This window comes from Oenanthe melanoleuca, chromosome 3 (assembly GCF_029582105.1).
Source record: "Oenanthe melanoleuca isolate GR-GAL-2019-014 chromosome 3, OMel1.0, whole genome shotgun sequence".
In the NCBI taxonomy this organism is placed as follows: domain Eukaryota; kingdom Metazoa; phylum Chordata; class Aves; order Passeriformes; family Muscicapidae; genus Oenanthe; species Oenanthe melanoleuca.
The window spans coordinates 54,386,556-54,407,344 of record NC_079336.1 but is presented as its reverse complement, the minus strand read 5'-3'; the positions used below and the strand labels follow the sequence as shown (position 1 = coordinate 54,407,344).

The window sequence follows — 20,789 nt, the reverse complement described above, 5'->3', positions numbered from 1 at the left end:
ATGGTGTGAAGAGGCTTCTTGTATTTTTGACCGTGTACCTTGTGGGGCCAGGAGAGACCTCCGCAGCCAGTTATGCCTGGCTCCTGCGGCAGTGTTCAGAGTTCATCTGCCAGGAGGTGCCAGGGTCTCACCAGGCCTTCAGCCTCCTTCCAACACAGTTTACTCTCAGATGGCTCATTACATGCATTTTCAGGACCACAGCAGTTAAATACAGCCCCAGGTAGGGTTTGTCATGCCTGCAGGAGGATGCTTTGAGAAGGCAGAGCAGCTCTGCCGTACCTGTGTGCTGCAGGACCGGTTGGAAAGAAGCCTAGAACAGGATGATGGCAGTCCCCGAAACACCTATTGCTGCTCTTACCCACTCCCCTGTCCTTTCCGCACCTTGCTCCCTCTTCCTTACACCCGTGCCCGGAAAAGCCGACCCAGTCTCTGGAGGCCGGCATTTCCTAAAGCCCTTTTTCCAGGGGGAAAGTTAAAAGATGATCCCCCGAGTTGGGGCAGTGTTTCTGATCTGTTTTGTGAGACGCCACCCAGCAGGCCCCTTTCCCGAGCCGGCGCTGGGCGGCTCAGCCGGCGGGGCGGGAGCGGGGCCGCGCTCGGCGCTTCCGCTGCCCCGCCGGCGGCGGCCGGAACTCCGCGGGAAGCGCCGCCCTCGGCATGGCGGCGCCCGGCTGTCCCTGAGCGCAGGGCGGGCTCGGCGGGCCCGGCTCCCCATGGCGCTGAGCGGCCGCCTGCGGCTGGCGGCCGGCGGGCTCCGTGCGGCGGGTAAGCCCAGGGCTCCCGTGCCGGCCCTTCCCGGCGGCGGCTCCGCGGCCCCCGTGCTCCCGGGGCCGTCCGGCGGTGCTGCTGTGCCAAGGATGAAGGGTTTATACCTTGTTATTTGGTAGCGCTGTCTCTGGTTCCTTGTGTACTTCGCTTTCAGTGTTTTGTAAAGCTTTGGTCCTAGGGATCTCCTAGTAACACGTGAGTTTACAAACGGCGTTATTATACTTGCAGTTCACGTCATAAATTGGGGAGACAGGTTGAGGTCTTGTCATTCATTTGTTAAGTGCTTAAAAAATAAAAGCAAGATGATTCTGCCCTGCTGTCTTCTGTAAGCTGTGTTATTCTGTGCTATATCCATTGTTGTCTGCACCACGTGTTTTTTTAATCTTTGGTGGTTTTTTGTCTGCTCTCCCCCCCAAGGTCTTCGTTTTGCATCAACTACAGCCAATCTCAAAACTGAGACTGAAGTGGACACAAGTGAAAATGAGGTTGTTGCCCCAAACTTCACTAACAGAAACCCTCGGAACTTGGAGCAGATGGCCCTGGCTAGGAAGGAGCGTGGCTGGAAGACAACATGGCCAAAGCGTGAGTTCTGGCACAGGTGAGTCAGGAAGTTACTGCCAGAAATGAAGACTCCAAAAAAAAAAAAAAACCCAATAAACGAACCCCAGAAACCCATATACAAAATGTGTGTTTTGGGTTGCTGAATCAGTTAGCACGTTAGTGCTTCTTAATCAGCAGGCACCTTCTGTGCTCAGATAAGAGTGGACTAGTAGTACATGAAAGCATATGTGGTCAAGATTTTTCCATCTATTGTTAAGACAACAGTAATGTTGCTTAAGCAACAGCTTTTTAACTTGGGATTCTCTCACTCTGGTGCTTACCATGCTTCATGGTTTTATTTGAGGCACCATAATAGTCTGTTTGGGGTTGTTTCAGGTTTGAGGGTTTTGTTTTGTTTTAATTTACTTGTCCTCTAGAAAATAAGTTCATTTTAGGCTGGCATTTCAAACTCTTTATCTTGTTCTTGCGGGGAGAACACCATACAGTTCATTCATACAATCAGAAATACTTGCTCCTAATAAATATTCTACTGTTATGTGTGGAGGCTTTTGAGGTACCTTCTGACCACTTGCAGATCTTAACAAGTTGTTACCTGCTGTGTCAGCTCAAGCTTTTAAGGGACTGCATAGTGACCCTAAAGCTCCATTTCTGTTGGAGCAGTTCCCCTCATACCTATCTATTCCATGCTGTGCAGCTGTACAGTGCATGGTTTGGAGTGGGTGCTGATCTGTGGCAACGTAGGACTGTGGCCTTGAGTAACTGATGAAAAGCTGCTCTTGGAATTTCACTCTTCTGAGCTAGTAATAGGAATTGTGTGAGTTGACACAGGCAAGCATCTGTAACGACCATAAAACTACTGGAATTTGCTGAAATGAAAAGAGTGCATTTATTTCATTACCTTGCTAACTGAAGGATCCCAAAACAGCACTGAGGTGGAGACACACAGCCAGTCTGTGCAGGTGGTGAGCCTGCTGTTGGCACCCATTTATTAGGGACATTTAGGTTTGCCATCATGCTGTGGTCTCCCCTGTGCTTTTCATGATCTCTGAACTTTGATCTTCTGTCTGTCAGAACAGGGAGCTCAAGCACATCCATGAGAGAGCCTCCAAGGCTCTTCAAACACCTGTGCTCTTTCTGCACAGAGATTCTAACTTCTCAAAACAGAGGATAAACAGCAGTAGGCATAATACATGCGGTTTCCCACAATGTTATTCTCCAGGCCTTGGCATTCCCAGCTGCAAGGTCACTTGAATGAATCCTCCTCACCACTATTCCACTTTAACCCTTTCCTCGCAACATGAGTCCTATTTTGTCTTGATAAGCAAAACATACAATGTAATGTAATGTAATATGTATTAATACATTCAATTTTATTTCATAAAGGGAGTAATTTAAGCATTTGACCATTTTCTCTGGAAAAGACGCTTTAATCTCCTCTTATTTCTTTCCCGTGCTCAGATTGCGGCTTGAGCGGACACAGCATTACGTAGAAGCCTTTGTCGAGCGCTCCAACGGGGATGTTGTGGTATCTGCCTCTACCCGAGAGTGGGCCATAAAGAGACACTTGTACAGTCCCAAGGGAGTAGCTGCATGCAAAAACCTTGGCCGTGTGATGGCACAGCGCTGTTTGGAAGCAGGAATCAACTTTGTGAATTTTAAAGCCATTATCCCCTGGGAACACCGTTGTGACTCGGCAAGTACCCATCTCCTTATTCCTTTGGCCCTTTCTTCCTTTTTAGGCATCAGTTTTACTTCTCACCATTCATTTTCTTATGTGGCTTGACAATGCCTCCTTGCAACACTCAGAAGGGCAGCTTTGACAAGCTGCAGTTCCTGGTATTACACTTCTGTGAGGCTGTTAACCTCTGCCCCTCCATATAACATATCCCCACTGATATTTAAGTCCTGCTGGCTTTTTTTCTTTTTTGCATCTATTTTTTGTATTTATTTCTGTCTGTCTTTTAAACAAGATTCAGGAATTTGAGAAAGCTATGGAGGAGGGTGGTGTCGTTCTGCGTGAGCCACAAAGAATCTACCGGTAAAATGGAGACCTTTGGGAAGACTTTCCAAGGAACAAAGATCACTTCTTTAGCTCTTTGAGGGAAGGTCCAGAGCTGGAAAAAGTCTGAATGTGTCATCTTATAATAAAATATTTTCAAATTGATAGAAGTGTGTCATATTCTTTATTCTAAAATGATCAACACCTTTAAAGCTAGAATAAACTTACCATTGTTCTGGTTGACAGAATTTATTAATAATACAACGCTATAAAAATATATTTCATTTTTAATATTTGATTGTTTGTTCCAGGCTGAACTCTGGTAATGCTTTGATACTTCATCCCTGTACACTGCCAGTCTAACCTAGCAAAGTGTCGTCATTACATGAATGTTTAGAACTGTGATAAAGTAATGCACAAATCCTCGTGAAAAGATTAAACTCCCACTGACTCATCTTTGCACCTCTTGTAATCCTGAGATTCCAACTGCTTAACCACATGGGTAGTTCTAGGAGGGGAGCTGCACAGATGTTTGCTGTAGGGAATAAGAAGCTCCATTCTCCCCTTGTGTGTCTGCCTGCTGCTTGGCACAGGCTGGTGCTGTCAGCGTCTCTGCCTGACGGCTCCGCAGAGCTCCCGAGTACGACCAGGCTGTGAAATCCCCAGAGTGTGCTGTTTGTCGGAGGGAGCCCCTCTGACAGGCAGGTTCAGGGAGGCCAGCCTGGCCAGTGCAACCCCTGCACTGTGTCCCGGTGCTGTACCTGCTGCCTCGAGAAGCGTGCGGGGTGAGCCCGGCCCGGTTCTGGCATCTGTATCAAATATTGACGTCATGAAAAAAAACACTGTTGTACTGCATTTTTACTTAGTTGTTGGTTCATAACAGTAACTGTCGGACAGTGACGGCCTCTGTGCGATCTGCATTTTCGGCAGTAGGAGCTGCCCCTGCGCTCCCTGTGAGCGCGGGCTGTGCCGTGCGGCTTCGCAGCCTCTCCAGTTTCCAGCCCAGCCCTCGCAGCCCTTGGCTCCCGCGGGGAGCTCCCGCGGCGCTGCCTGTCCCATCCCGTGCTGCGGATGGGGCCCGCCCCGCGGGGCAGCGCCGGGCACGCAGGCGCGCCGGGCCGGGCCGGGCCGGGCCGTGGGAGGGCAGCGATGGAGGTGGGCGCCGAGAACTTTGCCCGCTGCCTGCCGCGCCTCAGGCGCCGCATCCTCCGAGCCGCCTTCGTGGGTGAGCGTCTGGGGCGTCTCGTCCGTCCGCAGTGCTGCCCTCGGGCCCCGTCCGGCCGGCAGAGGGGCGGCTGGCCCCTGCCCGAAGTGGGGACCCGGGCACTGAGGGGCACTGCAGCCCGTAATGGCGCTGCTGCGCCCACAACAGCGAGCGCTGAGGCGCGGGGTTCAAACAGGCAGCAGAGGCTGGGAAGGGAACCCCGACTGCGGTGCTGGCCTGGGCTGGGGGCCCGGGGTGTTAGGGGTTCGGGGTGGGGGCACGAACACAGCGCAGGGTGAGGCAGGCCCCTCCTGAGGGACGGGGCGGAGAGCCCTGCCTCGTCCTGCCGCAGGAATGAGGCAGATGGAGGTGTCAGCCCCACAGCTTTTCCTCTTGAGTCTGCTTCATGCGGTTTGACAAAGGTTAGGGTGAAATGGAGTGTTTGAGAGACTCCCATCCTGGTGCTGCTGAAGCGCATGCCTCAAATTTCAGATTCTCTTGTGTTGTTTTCATCTCAACAGCCCTTGATATGGAATTTACTGGTTTGCATTCAACTTCCCTACAAAACAACGAACCCAGGTAAAACCAATGGAAATGTGAGGGAGACTTGTTGCTCTAGCCCTGTGCATATCAGCCCTTCACGTGTCTGCTCTCCTTTCCCCATTCCGGTTTTGCTCCCAGCCTGTTTGACTCCCCTGCAGAGCGGTATGTGAAGGCCAGGCAGAGCGTTCAGCACTTCACTCCTGTTCAGCTTGGTAAGTGTGGGTCTGACACGGAAAGAGTTTTCCCCAGCTTGTGCAGGTAACTGGCCTTTATTCACTCATTCCGGAGACGTTTTCTTCTTGGGTTTCTTTTTCCCCCTCTGATGTTTAACATTATCAGCTTTTTAATAAATAATGTAAAGTCAGGTGGCCTGTATAGTTTTTACTGGTCTAAAGTTGACCATATTTAAAGGTCACAGTTAAAAATACAAGGCTTTTAAATCAGAGGATGCAAGCATATGACGGCAGCTCCTGTTCAAAGCAGTGTCATTTGATACAGTGCATTATGAGTAAGGGGACTATGAGGAAAATGAAGTCTGCTATTTCTGTTATTCCTAAAATAATAAATCAGCATGAGAAGGGCCCTCTGGAGGAGAGCTATTGACAGTTTAGAACCAGTCAAGGAGTCAAGAAGCCAGCTCAAAAACAGTTTGAAATATTGTTCGAAATCTTGGGGTATGTAAGATCTTAATGTGCTTTTTCCCTAAAAAAAGAACCTGAGAAGTAAAACCCATATTTCAGTCCTCTCTGGTGCCCAGCTTGTTCCAAACATTATTGTGGAGTAGTTGGACCCACAAACTCATCTGTGTATGCACATTCAGAGACTCATCACCATCTCATCTCTTGCCCATTGCTCAGTCTATTTGTTATTTAATTCAGATTTGACTCCTTTTCCCACATAGCAGTGAAAGCTTGTCCCTTTCAGCTCTCAGGAATCCAGGGAGTGGCCTGGCAGTTGCTGCTAGGATTGACATAGTGACATTTGTGAATGGAAAACATGTATTTCTTGAGGGGTTCCCCACATCCCTCATCTAATTTGCACATTGTCTATAGACATCCAGCTAAACGCTGCCATCTCAACAGAGGTTTCTTTCTTGCAGGACTGGCAATATTCTCAAAAGAAAATTCAAACAAGTAAGTAAAAAAGCGGTTTTCTGTTACAATGAGGATTTTTTATGCATAATTCACTTTGGGCAGAGTTATTTCTTGTAATTGTCTTCTAGAGATATTTTTATTTTCATTTTAGGTATGTGGTGCATTCATACAACTTTTTTCTCTTTCCCTCAACACTGGGAATAAGAGATGTCGAATTCACCCTCTCTGCATCTAGTATTCAGTTTCTGTCTCACTATGGCTTTGACTTCAACAAGGTATGTAATCTCTGCCAGAAATGCAGAACAGAGGAAATCTGTGCAACTGCAGAAGAAATCAGATTATATGCCTAAATGTTAAGTTTCTAAAGTATGAATGCATCCTGCAGTTCATTATCAACAGAGATAGTGAGTGCTGTTTTTTCTGAACTAATGTAAAGGCAATAACCACATTCTTGGCAGCCTCAGACAAATTCTTCTGCCTCGAAAAGGCCCCCAAAACCTACCTCTGGTGAGATAAGGATTTACTAAACAGACCTTGGTGGGTGTCTTTACTATTCATGAAGGTGCAGAAGTATCAGTTTACCAGCATCCCATGTATTGCCACATTTCTCATTAAATTCAGACTCTGTTCAGACTCCCCATAAGAGTACTGTTTTGCAATTCTGGGCAGGAAGCATCTCTCTTCTTGACTCTTGGAAGCATCTTGTTAAAGGAAAGGTAAAAGAAAAGCGAAAAAATTTATTACAGTTGGCAAACATCCTTTCCTCCATACCAGTTGGATTGCCTACAGTTTGTTTGTCCTGACTAACCTGCTAATTCTCTAATGTGCTGTGAGAAAATCCAGGGGAATGTAACCAACCTGGCATTTTCTCTCCCCTCAGTTCCTCAAAGATGGAATCCCATACATGAATGAGGTACAGGAGAAGATCCTTAGGCAGCGCCTCTTAGCTGGTACCTGGAAAGTCTGCAGGTGAGCACTTTTCAGAGAGGTGACTCCTCAGTACAGTGTTCAGCATCACTCAGATCACATTTTGTAGAAATACTGAAACCTGTTGGTGTGAACACCTTGCTGCGAGCTGTTCCAGCATGACATGGTGTCTGAAGGAAGATTGAGATCACAGGATATTATGTGAAGAACTGGGTACATGCTGGGAAGTGAAGCTTTTGCATTCCTACAGTAAAGCACAAGGCTTCACCTGTAAAGAGCTTTTCTCACACTATCCCTTTTCCCTCATCCAGCACTAGCTGTGCAGACAGGGATGTCCTGAAGAAAGCTATTGATGAAGTGACCTCTTGGATAACTGCAGCAAAAGAAGAGGATACTATGATTCTGCAGGATTTGAATGGTATGAAACAGTGCCTCTTAGGCATCTGTGGACTCTGAGCGGCTTCATCATTTCTTGTGAACCTCTGGGGCAATAACTGTATTTTCTTCTGTTAATTTGCTGTATTGAGAGGGAAGGCACCAGTGCCCATCCTGCCTTTACAACTCTTTACCCCAGTTTATACTTGAACTCCTGTTGGGAGTTAATCTCTGGGCTCTGCTTTTTTGCTCTGTTGGGGTGATGGGTCTTTCTGAAGCAGAAATGGATGTCTGGATGCTTGGAGAATATTTTGTGGTAATTGACTTACATTTTGTGCTTCTTCTGGGCAGCAACTGGAGAATTTGTAGTTACTCTGAATCAGGATAACATTTTACATGTTTTAAATCTTAGGTGATGTGGTTTTTTTGTTTATTTTCTTCCCCTCCTTTGAGAGTTTAGTCCCTCTCATGTGGAGAAACATGGAGCCCCATGGAGATACATATATGCCAGTGGGAATAAACAGGTCACTTACCCCCCATGTTAGGTTTTGGTAGCACCATAGTAGAGCTGAGAAATTTCTGTGCTGACTTGAAGAACAGGGAATTTTTGCAGGGAATAATTTGTAGGTTTACGCACAGAACCGAAAACTTAATCTTCTACGTCAGGGAATAAAATATAGAAAAGGTTAGGAAGAACAGAGTATTCAAGGCTTTGTCTGTTGACTTTTTTTGCAGAGGATGCAATAGGAGGGCTGGAGACTGTGCTGTGCTTTTTATCTGCTTTGTCAGCTAGATATGGTACTGATATTTTAATAGTCTGGCACTGGTGAGCACCTGTAATAAGAAAGACATTTATTTAAGTAAGCAAGAAGACTGATTCAGGTGTCTTTTTTAATGCTATTCAGAAGAGGACTGGGTTAGATCCTTATCAGCTGTGGAGGAAAACGCATTGGTGCCCTTTGTGTGCTTGGCTTCTGGGTCTGTTGCTCTGAAACTGAAACTGAGCGCATCTTCTTCAGAGTGGTAGCCTCCTCTCTCTTCAGTCTTTTAGTCTTTTCCTCCATGTCCTTACTAAAGCTCATTTGCCTGAAATTTTCCATGTAATTTTTGGGTTTTTTTTTGTGTGTTTTGTTTATTTCTGTGGGTTTGTGGTTATTGCTGGTTTGTTTTTTTTGGTTTTTTTTTTTTTTTTTTTTTGGTTTTTTTTTTTGTGTGTGTGTATGTGTGTCTGTTTTTTGTTTTGTTTTCTTTCTGTCATTGTGTATGGTAATGTACCAGGATCATATGTTGAGGAATATTTTCTGTATGTTGTATATGTTGTGGAAGAAACATGTGGTCAGTCCATCTGTCTAGAAGAATGATGTGAATGATGATTGTGTTTTCCTTAATAGGCTTGTCTACACCTCTGAAGTTTTACTGCCTTTTTTATTTTTTTGTGTCATAGGCTATCATTTGCTTGAAGTTCAGCTGGTTCTGAGGCAGGCTCTCAAAAATGTTTGGACAGAGCCTCTTGGAGACAAGAAGGTGAGATGGAATGTGGACATTTTGGAAAGAGGATTTCTCTCTGGACATACAGGACTCGCATTCTTGAAGGGACTTTGAAATGTTCCTTGTACTTTTAATGATAGGGTCGAGGAGGAGGAGAATACAATGACAAAGGAAATATTGATTCCTTTGGGATACTAAGAAAAGGGATACAGAAAACCAAGCAACTCTGGTTTCTGTTTGTCCTGTAGCCCCAAAATCCCTTTCAGTGGAAGTTCATGTCCTTGGAGCACTTCTGGAGGCACCCTCCCTGTGTCTTCAGACTTTATTAAGTTCCTCCTTCAATACCTCCTCTTTTTTTTTTTTTTTTTTTTTTGCCTTAGTCCTACTCTGGTCTGATAACCAATGTCCCCAGAATATCAGATTTACCCAGCCTTCTCTGAAGCATTGCCTTTGGGGACTCAGATTATATGATTGCTGTTTGTTTCTGGGTTTTTTGGTACCGTGAACTTACCATATTGGTATCAAGTTAAATTGAATTAGGTTAATTTGTGCTCAATAAAATCCTTTGGTAGGAATCATACTTTTAAGTAGAGAAGCACAATAAAGACTCACTTTGAGCAGGCCTGTTTAGTAACTGGAGCACTGATCTCCGTATAGAAGTGAGACAGTCCCAACGTCACAGGGGATGGATGCAGTTTTTCTGTCCTTCAATGCCTTGAAGCTGAACTTGACCTCAGCATTGCTGAACCCCAGTAAGCAACATACATACAACTAACAGGGGAGGCTGAGATACTCAGTGACTGTTCTTTTCAGGTAATGGTGAAAAAAGTGAATCCACAGCAACGGATTCTTCTGGAGAACTCTTCTTATGACCATTGTAAGAAAAAGCTCATTCTCCTGTCTGCCCGGGGCTTTACCAACCTCTTCCTAATACTTGTTAAAGCCAGAAAGGTAAAATGCCTTAACCCTACTCTCATTTTCATCTCTTTTTAATTTTGCTTTGTTAAATACAATACTAAAAATCCTGGTGTTACAGCTTGAATCACATCTAAGAAAGCTGAGCAGATTCTTGCCTTTTGGGCAAGCTGTGCTTTTCAGCATGCGACAGACCAGTTTATTGGACCATGTGGACCATTGATCTGAATCTGTGTGGAAATTCTTACATTCTGTCTGCAGCTTATCAAATGGATTTCAGCTTTAGAGGACTATGGGTGATGTGCAGCAAAGACCGTCCCTACCCTTATGAGTGAGCATATAAATCTGATGGCTGGAACCTTGTTCAGCTGAACAGAGAATCCACTTAGCTCCTTAGGTCCACTTGAAATAGAATGCTGCTGAGACAGTACTCTCTCAGAGAGTTCACAAGTCTGATTTCCTGCAGGCAGTAGTCCTGTTGTGAGCCTTGCAGCCTGAATGACTCCTGTGCAAGCATGTGTGGATGTTGTCTGCTGGAGGAAAGGGTTACAGCTGTTGAGTGTGCCTGTGTTATTTATCTCTGAGCTCTCTTCAGAAATGTGCTTCAATGGGCTGTTATGTTTATATTCCTCCTTAGCCCCTGGTGGGACACAACATGCTTATGGACCTTATGCATCTTCACGACAAGTTCTACAGGCCCCTCCCAGGTACTGCTGTATGTAGCTGCTGTCCCAGGCTGCTGCCTTTGCACTGGGGGTGGAACAGGAGGTCCAGTGGCCATTTGCCACCACAGATACCTGCAGGGCTTAGCAAGCAGCAGGGCTGGTTGCCTCTTCTGAGTTCTAAATGCTGGAGAGGGCATTGTTGTCTGCTGTCACTTCTCTTCCCTATTACTTTGCAATTCCATTGGATTTTCCCTTTTCCTGATGTCTTTCTCCACATGTGCTTTGCTTTCAGAAAGCTATGAGGAGTTTAAAAGGAACATTCACAACCTGTTTCCTGTCATCATAGACACCAAAACTGTAATAAAATCTGTGCAGAAGGTGAGATGAGTACCCTGTGATAATAACAGAACTGCAACCAGTTCTCAGTGTTGCCTTGGGAAGTTCTGATTTTAGATCTCATTTAACAAATTGGCAATGCAAGTAATTGAACTCACCATAAGGTCTGTCATGGTTGGTTTTCTAATACATTCTTCTTTTATAGAAACGTCTGTTTCCTCGAGTATCTAGTCTTTTTGAGGTGCATGCAGCTTTGTGCAGGTAAGTGGTGGCCAATAGAACTTTCAGCCATCCCTGTGTCTTCTTTGGAAAGATACTTCACAGTCAGCCATTTCCCATGCTCATACTTCCCTCAAATGTTTTTCAACTGGATCCTCATCTTTCTAAATTTAAGAGCAAAGGATTTGCACATGTTTCTTATAAAGAATTGTGTAGTAAATTATTTGTTCTGAGTCACTTGTCACATTGAATCACCATTATTTAATTGGTCACAAATTGGGTTTGCATACAGCTGTATACACAGCCTGAGAAATGTTGCTTAAGTCATGTTCTGAAATGAGAAAGATTCAGTTCTTGGTGAAATTGCATCCTAATTTCAAATGCCTGTGCTGAGAGAGGACTGCACTGAGCCCAAAGCATTAACTAAAGACCATGTTCAAATGGAGCACGAGTAGATGTTGTATCTCATGAGCTTAGTCATGATGTGGTAGGAGACTTACTTCACACTTCTTTTGTGAAATAATTTTTTCCACGTCAATTTTGCTAAGGAAAGGAAAATTTTGCCTGTTTCCCATTACCCCCTAGTCCCAAGAAGGAGATGCAAAATTAATATTTTTTTACAAACAGTACTGGGATTCTGAGGGTTTGTTTATTAGCAGTTTCACACTGCATATTCTGCTTGATTGTTCTTTCTTTTATTTCAGTCATTCCAGGGGAATCTGTTTATCCTCCAGGGCTCCCCATTCAAATAGAACCATCTAGTCAACCTCTTTCCCTGCAGTTTTAGTTCTGCTCACATATTTTTTTTAATATGCAATTAGAACAGATTTTCTGCTTATTAGTTTTGAGTTATGGAAGAAACTAAGGAAGTATTTAGGAGTTAGTTTTCAAGAAGAAAACTGGTAGATATTACTCATTTAAATATTTTGGCCTTTTCTTAGAGGCCTACCAAAGTTAATTTTAAAGTCTCAAGTAGCTTTTTCTGAAATGAAGCTACAGGTCACTAGAGAACAGTAATTTTTCTCTATTATACTGAGGAAAGACAAAAATCTCACACATCCACTTGTCTTCAGCAGCAACCTAAATCCCAAAGGTCCACCGTGCCCTGTTATAGCTCTTGCCAGTGGCTGCTCGAGATACGGTACGTTCTTAAGCAAATCTTTACAGTCAGATCAAAAGAGGTTTGTTGTACCCAGTGGGTAACTACATGCAAAGCATGAGGGAATGCCAGTGGGTCTGCTGAATTTGCCCAGAGCTGCTGGTACACATTTTTGTCCAGACCCAAATCCTGGGCTCCCAGAGATGTGTGTTCTGCATGTCCCTGGTAGCTGCTGAGGGTAATGCAGGGCAGGTTTGCCTCATGCTGCTGGTACAGACAGCATTTACACTATATTGGGCTGAACAGAACCTGACTTGGGTTGTGAAGAGTCAGGAGCCCTTGGAAGGAGCAAGGGGATGTAGGAAACAGCTGTCTTAGAAGGAAAAGTAGAAGGAGTAGAAGGAGCTAACGGTGAAGTAACAGTGGCTCGATGTATGGTGTGCAGGGTTAGTGATGCCTGTGCAGGAGGTTGTGTCCAGGACATGGTGTAATACTGACTGAGATGTTTTTTAGCTTCCCCTGGCAGCATTGTGTCCTGCAGCATAGGGCATTCTGTGTTTTGAAAAAGTTCCCATACCATCAATAACATAGACAACACAATTTGGTTTAGACTTTCATAAAAGTTAAAATTTTTTAATGTGCATTTTGCTAAGCTTTTCAGAGATTCATGTAACTGCTGCTTCTTTTTTGGTGTTGTTTTAAAATGCATGCTAGAAGCACAGACTTTTTACTAAGTGTAAAGTTTTCAGGGTGAGCAAGGAAACAGAGCTGAGGGGACGGGGAAAAGAACGTCCAGAATAATGGATCTTATGAATCAGGATTCTGCAGTGTAGTAGTTTTCACAGCATGCTAGATGTGTTTACTACTTCTTGATTTTGTTGGACACTTACAGCTGAGAAGAAATCTCCTCATGAGGCAGGCTATGATGCATTTCTCTGTGGTTCAGGTAAAATGCTTCTTAAAAACTCCTTCAGAAGTAGTGTTGGGATTTGGCAATCTTTTCCTTCTCTCTAGATCTATTTGATGCTAAGAAATATTTGTTTATATATAGTCTGTTGCTCTTAGTAACTTAGCTGCACTTCAATGCATTTTTGCTTTCTATGTATTTAGCTGTGTTTCTCTAGCTTTCTTCTAATGCCACCTCATTATTCCTTTCTCTAGTTCTTCTGATGTCAGCTCATTTGCTACTGTGCAGATCCACAGAGTGAGTAATGTTGAAGTGTTGACTGAAAATTGCATTACATGGGAAGTTTTCCTATGGAAAACAGCCTTCCATTTGCTCTGGCTGACTTTTTGTTTCGCAGGCTGGCCTTCCTTTTGGACAAAAGGAAGTGTTATTGGAAATGTCATGTTCTAATTAGATTTATATTTTATAAATCTGAAAGTAGTAGTTTTATGTCAAAGCTGACATTTTAAAAATGAAATCAGAGGCCATGTGATACTCAGAGGTTGGGAAATGACATTGTGACTTCTTTGTTCTTGAACAAGCTCTCTCAAGTTCAGTTCACTTGGGTAAGGGTCAAATAATTTTCCATTAGTTTCCATTTTTGAAATCTCTGTGAATCACTGCCTTCACTTAAGTTCCCTTCCCTTTTCTTGCAGCTTTTTGACTTCTGTAGGAAGATACTAAGATCTGAAATATCTCTTCTGTCACTAGTTGAAGAGCTTGACACTGTGAAGCAGTGCATCACTGGAGAAACAAAACTTTATTCTCTTTTGTTTTCTGATTTAGTGATGCAGTGGAGGCTGAGCCTTCTTTCTCACAGTATCTCACCGTGTTAGCTGAGCATGTGAACAAAGTGAATTTCATCCGAGGTGGCGTTTCAAGCATTGTGCGTATGAATTGCAGGTCTGTGACCTGTTTGTGGGGTGCATAGGGCAGTAGCCTACTTGGTAGCCTCCTTAGAGGAGAGGAATCCACTGGTGGTGGGGCTCATTGTGGCAGAAATTGTCATCATACAAGTGACTCAATGGACCTTTTAAAATGGCCAATAACTTGAATTTCTGCTTTGCAAAATGTATTCATGCTGGTATTCTGTAAGATGGCATTAGCCAATATACATTGCTGTTTCTCCATGGTAGTTGTAACAGTTTGCTTTTATGACAATATTTAGATGAATCTTGGGGCAAAAAAAAATACTACACCAAAAGCATTATTATACAGCCTGTCATTTACTTGTCATGTTCTGAATATTTTCTGATTATAATACTAGTGCCTCTGTAGTATTTCCTAATTCAAATATATCTCAATATTTTAAATTTTCCAGAATTTTTCTGGGGAAGATGCTCCTTGCCGTCATCCCCCTGCCTTGGTTGTTCATGTCCGAGGCTGGCCAGGGCTGACAGAGAGACAGATTTACCAAGAGTTTAAAGCTCGTTGTCGCTTTGATGTCAGGCGGCTTTCAAAGAACCAGTTCATTCTGCTCTCCAATAAATACAAGCAGTAAGTGATCAGAAAGTCTTAATTTTTATTCCTTTCTTCCTCTGCTCCGGGCCTTTGTCCCACCCTCGCTCTTCTGTGACAGCCCTTGGGTAGAAATTCCTGCCCTGAGCTGTGGGGTGCTGTAAGCAGCCTGCGGGCTGAGCTCAAGCCGTGCTTTCATTGCAGAGTCAAGCTGGTCCTGCGGGATTACAGGCACCACCCTCACCTGCAGGTCTCCGTCTATCGCCACTGGAGGCACTCGCCGAGCGTGAACTGCCTGCTGAAGTGAGTTGTGGGAGCACGGGAGCGGGGCGGCGGGGGTGGGGAAGCATTCCTTTCCAGTCCGAGGCCCTGCACAGCAGCAGCCTGCCACGTGTTTGAGTGTCGTCCTGCCAGCCCCTCCGAGGAGCAAGGGACTCTGGAGCAGGTTTGTTTGCTGACTGGCTGCTCGTGAGCTCTCAGCCCTGGGCGACTGGATTTTAATCTCACTCATGGTTAACTCAGGAATGTTACCCCGTGGATAGCACAAAACTGTGTATGTGCTGTCACAGCAGAGAGGTGATAATCTTCATGAGCTGTAGCACCAGGTCTAATAAGGCTGATGATAGGAAGGCAGAATCTCAGGTGTGGGATGGATGTGTTTTTTTTTCTACAGCTGACTTGAAAGCTTGGTAGTGGGAGAGAATTTGAGATTCAAAGTGCACCCCTTCTGTGAGGTGGTGACAGCGATCCTCATGAAGGGTGAATTTCTGCCTTGACATGGTTCGGATAAGAATCTAAGGGCTTAATAAACACAAAATTGAGTCATAAATATAAGTAGCCTAACAGCTTTTTATTACTTTTGTCTCTTAGAATCTCTGGCATTGTGGCACTGTGGTCTCTCTTGGCCTTTGCGCTTGGACGAGCTCGTAGCTGTTGACTCTAAAGGACTACTGTAGAGATGAGATGTGAGGAACACTCACCTTATTTCTTGTGTTTGTCTGATTTGTTTTGTTTCATGCAATAAAATATGAGAAAAAATGAACAAAACCCCCCCCAAAACTATGATTACTGTTTGAATTGTTTTCTTGGAAACGTGTTTTTTAAAAGGGGTGTGTTGGTTTGCAGTTTGTAGTATTTTATAATCTGCTCAAAGCATCATCTCCTGAAGGGGGAGATGATTGTTTCAATGCCTGACTTACTTTGGTCCTGTGTAGGTTTTTCACAGTTATTCAGACCCTCAGTTTGTTCCCAGTGCTGGTGCTTGCTGCATAAAACACATTTCTGATGAAGTTCAGGAAGTTAGGAAATGAAAGATGCTATTTTTAGCTTTGGTTGTAAAGCAGGGGAAATGTCACAGTTTACCAAATGAAAATGGGCTCATGACAGATTCTGGGGAATAGTAAGTAATTTGCAGTGCTGTCAGTGCAGTATCATGCACTGGTATTTTAAGTGGCAGTATAGCTGAGGTTTGACACAGATGAGTGGAATTTATCAGGTTCCAATTTGTGGAGTATACAGAGGTCAGGTGAATCAGCACACATTTCTGTTTGCTTCTAGTGCACAGCATGTGAGCAGTCCTTTATCCAAAGTAGCATGACAAATGCTTTGTAGATTAGTTTCTCTTGATATAGCTGGAGTATTTGTCAATCCAGGGAGTTTGGTCTTCAGAGATTTTTCTTACTAATCTCCTCTTCTTAAAAATAACTGTTGCTCCAGGGTTTCCATATAATGGTTCCTAGATGTCATTAGTCAGACTTAATTGGATGGGGCTGATGCTCACCTAGTAGGCAGAATCTGCCTTTAATTGACTGTAAGGTGGGATTTGCTGCAGGGGACCTTAAGGCAGCAGCGCAGCACAGCACTGCGGTGTGCCTGAGGATCACGTGCTCCCTGCTGCTGAGGGCCTGCTGCTCTGCTGCTCACCAGGGGAAAAGGGCAGCACATCTTCAGATGTGATTCTTGAGTTCTGCACAGCTTGTGGTTTACAGCTCGTTTCATAAACAAGCTCCTACAAGACAAGTAACTGACTTCTTGATGATCTTTTTTGTAACCCTTCTGTCACAACGCTCCTTCAAGTACCAGTGTGTCTCCCTGCTTATTCTGTAATGTTAAGTCTTTTAGCATCATTAGACACCTACCTCCTTGTGTCAAGGAGAGTACAGGCTCTTTGTGTTGTGTAGGCTGAGGAAGATTTTCTCTGGGTGTTACATACAGTAGCATGTATTTTCACATAAAAACACTCTTCTTGGTTTATGATCTGGGAAACATAATACCCTTGTTCTCTAGGATCTGGATTCAGCTAGCTATTTAAATGTGGAGAGACAAAGCCTCACTTGCATCTAATCTTTACAGTCTGGGGATCATGAAGATACAGATGCTGTTGCCTGTGAGAAGCCCAGCAGTTTTTAAGGTAGCATGCACTTTGAAGGAACAAATTGTTCCGTTTTTAAATTTTGTTCCTCCCGTTTTCTTCTCAGTGGCACACAGACTCAGTTCCCTGCAGTGCTGTTCTCTCTTGGTTCACCCTCTAGAGAAGCACACTTCCCTGTGAACAAGTAGAGATCCTCTCACCCTTTTTGGAGAAATAGCCTATGGGTCTGACCATGTGTTTTCCATTTCCAAGAGACACACACACCTCATGTAGCAACGTGTCATAGTGAATCAAGAGACATGATTTTCCTGCTTCAGAGCTGGGAGAAATAAGTGACAATTGCTGTAGAACTACTAGATGTTTCTAGTATAAATCAGTTAAGTTTACATACAGAGTAAAAATACGAAGAGATCAGAGTGAGTTGAGTATGTTCTGATCTTCCAAGGAAAGAGTTTACAGAAACAAGTTGCCTTTCTCTAATAATTAAGGGTCACTTGTTCCTCAGAGCCTCCTAAAGAGCTCATTGAGATGTACTGGCAGTCAATTCCAATGAAATGTGTTAGCTGGGGGCTAGTCAAATCAGAGCAGAGACATTTGGCCCTGGGAACAGAGCAGCTGCTGATCAAGACACAATCTTCCTGAGTACATCAATCCAACCTCAGGCATTGCTTTTGCTCCAGACTAGGGAATTCTTACTAATTGAACTTGGATGTATCCAAAGTATTTCATGTTATGCCTGTTCCTGCCTGTCTCCTGCAAAGAGTAGGAGATAATTTATATTCTTGTGAAGCCAGTTCATGGTGGTGCAACCTGACTTGTAACTCTGGCCCTGAAGAAATGCATGTCAGAGCTTCTGAGTTGTTCTGAGGGCTGGCAGTTCAGAAAATCAAACCTGTCTCCCTTAGACAGTGGTAAAACCACAGCAGAGTCCCTAGCAGCACACCTGCCTCTTAGTACTGTGAGAAATTTGTGCTTTAGCTGCAAGGGTTGAAAGGATGATTCCAGCCCTCAATGAAAAAAATGTTAAAATTCAAGTTGTGAGGGTGTATGCTAAAAATATAGCTCTGCAGATGGAACACTGCAGATCAGAATATATTTATTTACAAGAACAATTTGATTTTTGATACAATAACTTTTTTATGTCTTCAAGATTAAATATGTGGGTTTTGATATAACATCTCTATTCCAATGAGAATGCATGGAAAAGACAGAACTATCTCTAAATACTCCATTGTTCTTGCTGCTGCTCTTTGCTTCAGTGGTAATAGGCCAGATTCCTGCTGGCACTGGAGGAGAACAGGATATACCTCTCTGAAAAGATACTTCTTTCATATAGAAGAAAATTTTGTATAGTTCTGTGTTTCAAATGGTGTGAATCAACAGTTCTTGACAATATGCTTTCATTCAAAAGACATCACAGCAGAGAACCTTGGAACGGCGAGGTTGCAGATGTCTTGCTGGATGAATGAAGTGCAGCAGCCTGGTGCCAAGTGCCAGCAGTGCTCAGCCCCTTGGGGGGAGGTTCCCTCACGAGCCAGAACAGCTTTGGCTGTGTTGCAGCACCACAGCTGGGTCAGAACTCTGTGTGCTGATGAAGCGACTGACAAAGTTTCCATATACCTTAGACGTGGGAAAACCCTGCTGTGCAACTGCTCTGTTAACACATTTTTGTGGTGTTCTTTTATATGCAGCAGCAACTCTGACTTTTATTTTCTAGTTTTTATCTCCCTTTTTCCCATGGCTTTTCCCAACAGCCCCTCTCCACTGGTTGCTGTAGTCTCCAACACTGGAGAACGCCCCCAGGAAAGCTGAGTGAAGGGGCCGTGCATGAAGTGCCATGGGTGTATTTCTTTCAACTCTTACTTAAGGAAGAGAGAGTGTGCCCAGTCTGACACAAGGGACCCTTGGGAAGGGGAATGTTGCATCAGCCCAGTGCTGCCTGAAAGGCATCTCTGTAAAGGCCATGCAGAGCAGCAGTGCTGGGGAGAGCCCAGATCTCTGATCCCTTGGCTTGCTGGAGGTGTGGCATGGCTGACACCTGTGCTGGCTGTCCTGCAGAGCTGTCACCACATATCCCCAGGAGCGCTGGTGGAGAGTGTGTGTCAGTGCTGTGTTACAAAAACTGTGGCTGAGCAGCAGAGGGGGAAGCAGGACTGTGCCCCCTGAGACAGGTGGAGCTCATGGCACAGAAGATGGCCAGGGATTGCTGTGGTGCATGGACTGGAAGGAGAATGTATGTGGGCAGAAGCCATGGAAAGATTTTCTTCCAGAGGCCCTGAGGAGCTGTGAGTCTGTTGTAAGGCAGGAGGCCATGAGAAGTGGAGAAGAGTTGTAGTAGTCAGGATGCATAAAGGATGCAAGAGAATTTATGCCCAATGTCTCATCTTATGCTTTCTCTTGCTGCAGAAACTACCTACCTTGTTCAAGCTTGTGGTCTTAACAAAACCAGTGCTTAAGTATTATGGGAATGCCTTTGGGCTTCTCTTCTGGGAAGGATCTTGGCACAGTCCCATCCCTGAGGGGTACCTGGGCTGGGGTTGCTCCCTTTTAAGCAACCCCAGAGACACAGTATGCAGAAACACTCCCACCTGACATTCAGACCCCTCCCTGCAGCTTGGGGAATGAGAGAAAGTGGATTCCAATCCCACCAGCATCCTAACAAGCAGGTGAGTAGTTGAACCCTCTTGGACTTTCTCCCCAGCCAAATGAGCGTATAAACAGACAAATGTTTCACCAAAGGTAAGATGAAGATAGGACTTCTGCACCACTTCCTCCTCATGAAGGACAGCTAAGGACCCTCTCCAGACACAGGAGTGATTGGCACTCCTTCTCCTGTTTCTGGAGATGGCAGTGTTAATCCATTGACCTTCTGTGGCCAAGATTTAAAAGAAAATCGCAATAGCAAATGTATTGGCAAAGAGCCTCATCTCAGTGAAGTAATTAGACTGGCTTTTAAAATATCTGTGGGATGGAAACCTGTGGAAGGTAATAGCTACTATGCAGGAGAAACACATGGTGCCCTGGTAGAAACACATCCAGTTAAAAAGGAAAATAAAAAAGACTGCTATTTAACACTTAAAGACAGCTTATTAGACATCACCCAGGTGTACACAAATTGAGGAAATCCTAAAGTACTTCCAAGTTTGGACCTGGTCCACTCATGAACACTCCTGGGTTTATAAACAGTGAAAGAGTAATCTGCAATCTTCATTTTGAATTTTGAAGTAATACAAACTATTTTACTTGCCCCATAAATCTTGGCACTAGTGTTTGGACTTATCTGTCATGTTCTGACCTTGCTTGAAAAGGTGCTGCTAGAAATTGCTGCTTTTCCTCCAGCTTTTGGTTAACAAAGATTCAGATGTCTTAACTTCTCACTATTTGACAAGATGCTTGCTTACAAGTGCAGCCAGCCTAGCCAAAACGGGCAGTCATTCACTCACTCTGGAACTCATCTGCCCTGTGCATGAAACATGAACAAATGACTTTGCCATAAATGTGAGGATTTGCAAACCCACAGGCTCCCACAGCTGCCTGCAGCGCTCAAAATTTGCCCCCTCCCCTGGGATGCAGGACAGAAGCAGCTTGATGTAATTGTTCCACAGGGCCACTGGGTCATGGGAAGCAGTGCCACAGGGGACATGCTGGGCTCCTGGGCCTCCCTTGGGGTCCTACAGCCTCCAGGAGCTGGGCAGTCTCCAGGGGTTGGACTGGGTCTGGCTGCTCAGCGAGGGGCGTCTGGGGGCTCTCTGCAGCCAGAGGCACCCCCGAGAGGGGGGATGCTCTTGCTCATTGGCTTGCACTGATAAGGCAAAATGTAA

The 20,789-nt window shown here is 44.7% G+C and overlaps 2 protein-coding genes across 6 annotated transcripts; both read left to right on the top strand.

Moving 5' to 3' along the window:
* Positions 1–622: 622 nt before the first annotated feature.
* MRPL18 (mitochondrial ribosomal protein L18) lies at positions 623–3,498 on the top strand. The gene is made up of 4 exons (XM_056488322.1): positions 623–765; positions 1,186–1,366; positions 2,788–3,022; positions 3,300–3,498. The coding sequence occupies exons 1-4, from the start codon at positions 714–716 to the stop codon at positions 3,369–3,371; spliced, it is 540 nt and encodes a 179-aa protein (XP_056344297.1). The 5' UTR covers positions 623–713; the 3' UTR covers positions 3,372–3,498.
* Positions 3,499–4,269: 771 nt separating this feature from the next.
* PNLDC1 (PARN like ribonuclease domain containing exonuclease 1) lies at positions 4,270–15,661 on the top strand. 5 transcript variants are annotated; one of them, XM_056488071.1, is made up of 19 exons: positions 4,282–4,553; positions 5,054–5,111; positions 5,214–5,287; positions 6,175–6,208; positions 6,321–6,444; positions 7,050–7,138; positions 7,408–7,514; positions 8,916–8,995; positions 9,773–9,910; positions 10,512–10,581; positions 10,832–10,917; positions 11,081–11,136; positions 12,171–12,235; positions 13,086–13,139; positions 13,355–13,397; positions 13,926–14,025; positions 14,461–14,636; positions 14,802–14,900; positions 15,468–15,661. In XM_056488071.1, exons 1-19 carry the CDS (start codon positions 4,400–4,402, stop codon positions 15,532–15,534), a joined length of 1,674 nt encoding a protein of 557 aa, XP_056344046.1. In that variant the 5' UTR covers positions 4,282–4,399; the 3' UTR covers positions 15,535–15,661. The 5 variants fall into 5 exon arrangements, with proteins under 5 accessions (XP_056344049.1, XP_056344046.1, XP_056344044.1 ...); XM_056488069.1 differs by having other exon boundaries at positions 12,168–12,235; XM_056488072.1 differs by lacking the exon at positions 13,086–13,139 and having other exon boundaries at positions 12,168–12,235; positions 15,468–15,652.
* Positions 15,662–20,789: the final 5,128 nt, after the last annotated feature.

Bases quoted from the DNA above. Each gene is read 5' to 3' on its own strand.
- MRPL18 (XM_056488322.1), top strand. From the start codon at position 714: ATGGCGCTGAGCGGCCGCCTGCGGCTGGCGGCCGGCGGGCTCCGTGCG. The intron at 766-1,185 runs GTAAGCCCAGGG...CTCCCCCCCAAG, and splicing joins CGGCGGGCTCCGTGCGGCGG to GTCTTCGTTTTGCATCAACT. The intron at 1,367-2,787 runs GTGAGTCAGGAA...TCCCGTGCTCAG, and splicing joins AAGCGTGAGTTCTGGCACAG to ATTGCGGCTTGAGCGGACAC.
- PNLDC1 (XM_056488069.1), top strand. From the start codon at position 4,400: ATGGGGCCCGCCCCGCGGGGCAGCGCCGGGCACGCAGGCGCGCCGGGC. The intron at 9,911-10,511 runs GTAAAATGCCTT...ATTCCTCCTTAG, and splicing joins TACTTGTTAAAGCCAGAAAG to CCCCTGGTGGGACACAACAT. The intron at 14,637-14,801 runs GTAAGTGATCAG...CTTTCATTGCAG, and splicing joins CTCTCCAATAAATACAAGCA to AGTCAAGCTGGTCCTGCGGG.